The following is a 7,704-nucleotide window of genomic DNA, read 5'->3' on the forward strand; positions in this document are numbered from 1 at the left end:
CGTATAGTAGATCGGATTTTGGAACAATATTTGCACATCTAATTATTTAAACATGTGATGGCTTTCAAACGACTGAGAAAGAGGTCAGTTGCGTTGTTTTTCCAAACGCCAAGGATCAACCCAAATAAAAATCAATTATCATTAGTCATGTAATGATAGTTCTACCACAATTTTAACTTAATTCATATTATGACTATCCTAATTATTTCTATCAATTTATATTGTTTTAAATTCCTCCTCCTTCCGAATCAATTTCCTAAAAAATAGTCGCATAGGATCATTTTGAATATGCATATTTATTAAATAAATATATACTATATGTAAAATCATCTAATAGTTATATATATGTTTTTTGTAGTTCAAAATATAGATCATATAAATAATCTATCCTCCAATTATAACTTATATCTAATAAAACTTACAAAAAAAATATGGAAAAACTATTGTCTAATATATATTCATAGTTTAATATTACTAATCTAAATAAATGATCCCTTATATCGAGTAAGTACATGGGTTCCAAGTTTGAGATGAAAAGCCCAAATCAGTATTTACAAGAGGCAAGCCCACACATAGCAGTCCAATACTTTATGGAGTACCATTATAATATAGACTAAAGTCCCAATTTGGTCATTAACATATTGCGTTTTTTTTTGTTTTGGTCCAAAACATTATCTTTTGAATGATTCGGTCTCTCACATTTGAAATCAGATCACATTTGGTCCATTTTGGACGGTTCCGTCAAATTTTTGACGGTTTTAATTACCGGGTCACAAATCCGTCACTAACTGAGAGAAACTGATCCGTCACAAATCTGTCACTAGTTATCATTTTAGTCATTTACGTGTAAGTTACATAAATTAGGAGAAAATTGAGGCATGAAGTACTATTATTAGAATAATGATAATTAAATAGTAGTAATATATTAACTAACTAAAATATAGAATATTAAGTGGTACCAAAAAGTAGTACTTCTACATTTTATTGTTGAAAATCGACGGACACGTATTTACACGTTCCTATATGTAGCCTAATAAAATTTGGCTCTTTTTCTATAAGTACACAATTACATACACTTTCGTTTAATTATAAAGTTTAATAAAGTAAATACCTATATTTATATACTTTACAAATACTAATTTTATGCATGTGTACATAGTGACGGATCAGTTTCTCCCAGTTAGTGACGGATTAGTTACGGATTTGTGACCCGGTAATTAAAACCGTCAAAAATTTGACGGAACCGTCCAAAATGGACCAAATGTGATCCGATTTTAAATGTGAGGGACCGAATAATTCAAAAGATAATGTTTTGGACCAAAATCAAAAAGCGCAAAATGTTAAAGACCAAATTGAGACTTTAGTCTATAATATAACCATATATATGGTGCAATTTGCACTATTGCATAGAAAATGAATTAGAAAAACATAGCATGAAATCAAAAGACAATGAAGGTTTTGACCAATCTACCACAACACAACCACCAAAAAAGCATATACCAATATAGTTGGTAGGTTGATCTTTCTATAAAATAAAGCAATTACAGTAAACTAATCAATTAATTATTAATTGAATTTCAATAATGTTATGATTTTTGTAATTACAAACTTTAACGAAACTTCTGTATTATTTATATAAATTCGAAACTTTTGTAAATTTAAAACGTTGGTAAGGCATTTTATAAGAAAAATGTAATTATCCCACAATAAACAATTAATACTCTAATTTATGAATAAATAGGAATTAATAAAAATTATAATTAGAACAAACATGTGTGAGCGTTGGTGGAAAATGAAAATAATGAAAGAAAAAGGACCGGAAATAATAATTAATGTAATTAGAAAAGGAAAAGAGCGGGTGTTATGGTAGAGTCTGCAGCTTTGGAAGGTCCGAAATTTTTCAATTTCTCCCACCCACCAACTACTACCACACACAGAAAGAGAAGCAATGGCGGATCTCGAGGATGTGCCTTCTGTCGATCTCATGACGGAGCTCCTCCGCCGGATGAAATGCGCCACTAAACCAGACAAACGCCTCATCCTCATCGGTGCCTTCTCTTATCCTCATAATTCCCTTCCGCCCTTTGCATTTCTGTTTTCACTACGTGTTTAGGGTTTTGGGGTTGTGGTGGGTGCGTTTTCGATGGATTAAATCAGGCTATTTACGATTGCGTAACTGCGTATGCCGGGCGCGACAACGTTCCCAATTTTTAATTATGTTGATAACTTTCTGGTTTCAGACGGAATTAGGTAAACTTGTTGCTGAATTTTCTAATTTATGGTGCTTCTATTGGTGTGTGATTTTGAAGTTATTTTCTAAGTTTAACCGATAACACTAGTTCCCAATATGAATATGCATTAGATCCCAATAGTTGTATGATTGTATCCTCGTATTGCAGTTATTTTCTAAGGGACATTGAAATTATCAGCTTGTTTGTTTAATAGAATGCAGTGTGGGAGTGGATGGGTATCATTGTTGGATAAAAAATTGACAGGAAATTTGGCCACGGGCTAGTTATGATGTTCTCCTATTTCATTCTTTTATTGTCATGGATTATGTTCACACCAAGAGGTGCTAGCACATATATCAATCTGAAATTGTGCAAACTCAGAGTCTCAGAGCCAGTAGGAGGGCCTGGATGAAAATTATGAGTATGATTAGGTTATATTCTTACTTTAGTAAAATCTTCACTAAGATTGACATATACTATCTTAAATGATCTTATGGTGTATCTGCATTTATAGATCTCGGACACCAAAATTATTAACAATAACTGAAAGTAAATGCCCTCTGATTTCCTCAGAGGCTAAGATGGGTTTAGGCAGCAGTGACACACAACTCACATAACCACGTGCATTCTACAGACTTTCTATTTAACGATTTTCTGATGCTTTGAATCCTTCATGTTAATTTTCAGGTCCACCAGGGTCCGGAAAAGGTACCCAGTCACCAATAATTAAGGACGAATACTGCTTGTGCCATCTGGCCACTGGTGATATGCTTAGAGCAGCTGTTGCTGCCAAGACTCCTCTTGGTGTTAAGGCCAAGGAGGCCATGGAAAAGGTATTCTCAGTTTCTCGCTTTCACGGTGACATGTTGTTATTCCACCTGGAAAGACTGATGAACTTTTATCTGAATTCTTGTGATTTTTCAGGGAGAACTTGTCACTGATGATTTGGTTGTTGGGATAATAGATGATGCATTGAAGAAGCCATCTTGTCAGAAAGGTTTTATTCTTGATGGATTTCCTAGGACAGTTGTCCAAGCGCAAAAGGTAAACTACTTTTAATGCTTCTTTTTTGGTTTTATTACAACAATTATGATCTAATGGAATGATTTTCTTATATCCAGCTTGATGAGATGCTTGATAAACGTGGAGTCAAGGTTGACAAAGTTCTTAATTTTGCAATTGATGATGCTATCCTGGAGGAGAGAATTACTGGTCGTTGGATTCATCCTTCTAGTGGTCGTAGTTACCACTCAAAGTTTGCACCTCCAAAAGTGCCTGGTGTTGATGATGTAATTACTGACCTCATCTCTTTGTGACTTGAACATGATACTGTTCATGTATGCACTATTACTTTGCATTTCTTGATGTGGGTAACATGTCATAATTATTCATTATGTGTCAAAGAAGTATTTCTGCTCTTCAGCCTTCATATTTATGGATACTTCATGTAGTAAGCTTCGCTTCTTAGGAGCTCATACATTCTGTTTGATCGTGGTTGAAGGTATCTGGGGAGCCTTTGATTCAACGGAAAGATGATACAGCTGCGGTTCTCAAGTCGAGGCTCGAAGCTTTCCATAAGCAGACTGAGCCAGTATGTTTACCCTCCATATTCCTATTGTTCTTCATCTGCTTTCAACCAAGTTACACTCGTGCAAATATTCTTAATCTGTTTCTCTAACCAGTTGTCGTAATTAGCATATATTGAAATAGATGCTTTTTGAATATTTACTTGGAATGCTGTTTAAAGTGAACTTTGTGGTCTTTTTTTGCTTGGTCATGTTTTCTATGCTTCTTCTTCCCAAGTGCTGTATTTATTCTACTCAGGTTGCTTGTATAAGTTCTAAGATGACGAGGGACCTGAAATTTTTGTGGTTCATATTATTTTTATTTTCTCATTTTGAGGAAATGGCATGCTACTATGTTTCATCCAATTTTGTTTAACCTGTATGCCCGAAAACTTTCTTGTGGCCATCCAAGAAAATTATAACATTACATTCTTTGTATGGTTAGACTAGGTCATATTCTGTAATGTGGTATAGACTTATAGACAGGACATTGTGGCAAAAGAGACTTAGGATCAGGGTCTAGATCTATCCTTTCATCCCAGAATCTCGAGCTTTGCCAATTGTTTTATGAATATCTGTCACTAGGTAGTCCATGTGGAACCGTGACCTAAATCTGTAGCTTTGTATTGTGGGAGATCATCACCAAGCTGGACATCAAGTATTTTATTAGATATGCTGTCCCAAAGTTTATGACTGCTATTGCCATTTAGTTTCAAATCTTCTGTTCACCAGCTCCATGGACTTAAATTCCTCTGACACTGTTCTTGACTGCACAGGTTATTGATTACTATAGCAAGAAGGGTGTTGTTGCTAACCTTCCGGCAGAGAAACCTCCTCCAGAGGTGACATCAGAGGTGAAGAAGGCACTGGCGTCATGATTGAAGACTCTAGTTTTTTGTCCACCTTCAATAAACATTTTGGTCATATTTTTCCTTGGACATGTCATTGCGACTCATCACCAAAGGTTCATGCACTGTACAATTTGTTCTGCTGAGTCAAAGGAGTAGTCGGCATTAGGTTTCCGATTTACCTATACAAGTTACAAAATTGTTTCAGTTCACATTCTATCTGAGGATGCTAAATACAGTTTTGTGGGTAATGTTGGTGTTTGTGTCTCTGCATATTGTGAAATGTTAGCATGAGTTTCGGATGTGGGGTAAGGGTGCACTTTATTTCCCCTCTACATGCTTGCTAATAAAAACTTCATTGCTATTTGACGGCGGGTAGTTTTTCTTTACTGATGCAATATACTCCAACAGTCCAACTTAATTTAAAATTGTAAACTTTGTATTGTTGGAAACACCCTCCAAAAAGTGGTGTATGTCGTTGAAATTGTGTTTGAGAGAATATTGGAAGGACCGGATTCTAGGCTCTCCAAGAATCTCACCCTGGATCTGCAGAAGCTCCGGTGTAAGCTGTGCTGAGATTCGCACAAGTAGGAAATAACTCAGATTGCAAGGAGAATGTGGATTGAAGGCAGCCTTACGGATAGAGGAGGATGTGTGGGAGAGGACAGGCTATGTCACCGGCTTGGGAGATGAATACGACACCATCATAATCATTGCCAAGGAACGAAGGTGTATTCCCAACTTCCTAACTGATCCCATTGACACGAACCAAGCTGCACGACGCCTTGCTGGACTCTGCCCTCTCAGTGTGATTGATTAATCATTGTTTTGATCAAAGAAAAATATGACTAACCACACTACTTTACCACTCATGGATGAGTTCCACAATGTCGCGACAAAGGAGACGTTGGCATGAGGAGGATATCTCAATACCTCAACCGCTCCTCCAACGACATTTGCTAACTGGTCCACCCGATCGGTTATCTTCTATATAACTTGATCAATCTATACACATCGCCCAGCTCCAACCAATCCTCGTCGTAAAAGCTAGCCGCCCTCGGTCCTTCGTCGGCTATAATCTTGTTGTGTAAAATAATACACGTGTACATGATGTCGGCGATATTTTTCACGTACCACAGCCGAGACGGGGCCTTCACAATGTTGAATCGGACTTGAAGGACCCCAAAGGCTCTTTCGACGTCTTTCCGCGCGGACTCTTGACGCTGCGCAAAAAGAACCCGTCTCGGATCTTGCGGGTTGCTGAGCGTCTTCACGAAAGTCGACCACCTTGGGTAGATACTATCGGCGAGATAGTAACCCATGTGGTATATATTTTCGTTGACGGTGAAGTCGATCGCCGGTGCTACACCATTCAACACATCATTGAAGAGAGGTGAAGAATAGAGCACGTTCAAGTCGGTGTTGGATCCGGCAACACCGAAATATGCATGCCAAATCCATAGGCGGTAGTCGGCGACCGCTTCAAGGATAAGTGTTGGGCCGCCGCCTTTGTGGCCGCTTAAGTGTTGCCCCCTCCAAGCAGTCGGGCAATTCTTCCACCTCCAATGCATGCAGTCAATGCTGCCAAGCATACCGGGAAAGCCATGGACTGTTTCGTGAAGATGAAGCAACCGTTGGCAATCATCGGTGGTGGGTACCCAAAGGAATTCATCACCGAAAGCTGTACGAACGCCCTCGCAAAAATTTTTAAGACAAAGGATTCCAGTGGACTCACCGACATGCAAATACTCGTCGAAGAGGTCGGCCGTTTGCCCAGTAGCGAGTTGTCGGATGGCACACGTACACTTCTGCAACGCCGAGAGACTTTGCCGACCGGCTGCATCTGGACCTGTTTGGAAGAATTCAACACGGGCGGACAATGTGTTGACAATACGCATAAACAAGCGCTTTGACATGCGAAAACGGCGCCTAAAGTAATCTTCCAGAAACCGCGGCGGGTCGGCAAAATAGTCGGCAACGAGCCTTTTGTGGGCTCCCTCCCGGTCACGATGGATGTAGCGGCGAGTTGATCTAGTTGGTTGAGGAGGATGGGCGGGGGTATTCGCTGCGACATATGCTTCATAAGCGGCACGGTGTTGTTCGTAGTATTCTTGTTTTTCGCGCTCCGCTTCTGCAATGAGATGGGTGAAATCCATTTGAGGTTTTGAGTGAGAGATGAAGGTGTAGATATTAAGTTGTATGAAAAATATGAATGAGAGATGAATGAGAGATGATTTGATGTGAAAAATGGATGATGTATGTGTGTATTTATAGATGATTTTGGGGGAAAAAAAAACAGAAAACGGGCAAAAAACGGCCATTTTTTTGGGATTGGGATTTTTTTTTTGGTATTATTTTCGATTTTAAAAAAAATAAAAAAAATGAATTTCAAACGGATATGCCGTTGGCCAATCACACGCTGCCACGTCGCCTGCTCGCTGGCACGGACGTGCTCGATGCATCGAGCAGCGCCGTGCTAGCGGCAAGAGCGCAGCGGCGGACAGCTCCTCCGCGCCGCTGGCACGAACGGACGGACGAGCACATGCTCTCCGTTGTGGATGCTCTTAGCCCTAGATAAAATGAAAATTGCCGAGGTTTATACTTTATATTCGTATGTTTATATTGTTCCAAATGTGGATTATTTAATCCGATTCGAATCGCAAATGTTAGTCTTAAGAGATACCTGACATATTATAAAAATAATCAAATAGAGAGCTGCCCAGGCATGGTTCTATTGCAGCGCCGGAGTCGAGACAGCAACCCCATTTCGAGCCCCGCTAGCGGTGGTTCCCACGGTACTATTGTGGGGCTTGTGGCGACAGCTGCTTTTCAATATTTTTATGATTTTAATATTCTAATTTCATCTATAAATACATTCTCTTTCAACTTCAAAATATAGTAGCTCTTTTTAACACTTTCTATTTTATTCCTCTACAAGACGGAAATGAAACCAAGTGATCAGGTAACTTTCGTGGCCTGCACCTATGCAATAGGATGGGATCCCAACGATTCAATGACTTGGATCCTTCCGCCGAATCGGATCTCAACATGAAGTATGTA

At 38.9% G+C, this 7,704-nt stretch overlaps 1 protein-coding gene across 1 annotated transcript; it reads left to right on the forward strand.

The window, feature by feature from the left end:
* Positions 1-1,861: 1,861 nt before the first annotated feature.
* On the forward strand, positions 1,862-5,010 carry LOC121746673 (adenylate kinase 4-like). Its single transcript, XM_042140588.1, has 6 exons — positions 1,862-2,048; positions 2,919-3,064; positions 3,156-3,275; positions 3,353-3,520; positions 3,733-3,822; positions 4,573-5,010. Exons 1-6 carry the CDS (start codon positions 1,949-1,951, stop codon positions 4,672-4,674), a joined length of 726 nt encoding a protein of 241 aa, XP_041996522.1. The 5' UTR covers positions 1,862-1,948; the 3' UTR covers positions 4,675-5,010.
* The last annotated feature ends 2,694 nt before the right edge of the window (positions 5,011-7,704 follow it).

This window comes from Salvia splendens, chromosome 9 (assembly GCF_004379255.2).
Source record: "Salvia splendens isolate huo1 chromosome 9, SspV2, whole genome shotgun sequence".
In the NCBI taxonomy this organism is placed as follows: Eukaryota; Viridiplantae; Streptophyta; class Magnoliopsida; order Lamiales; family Lamiaceae; genus Salvia; species Salvia splendens.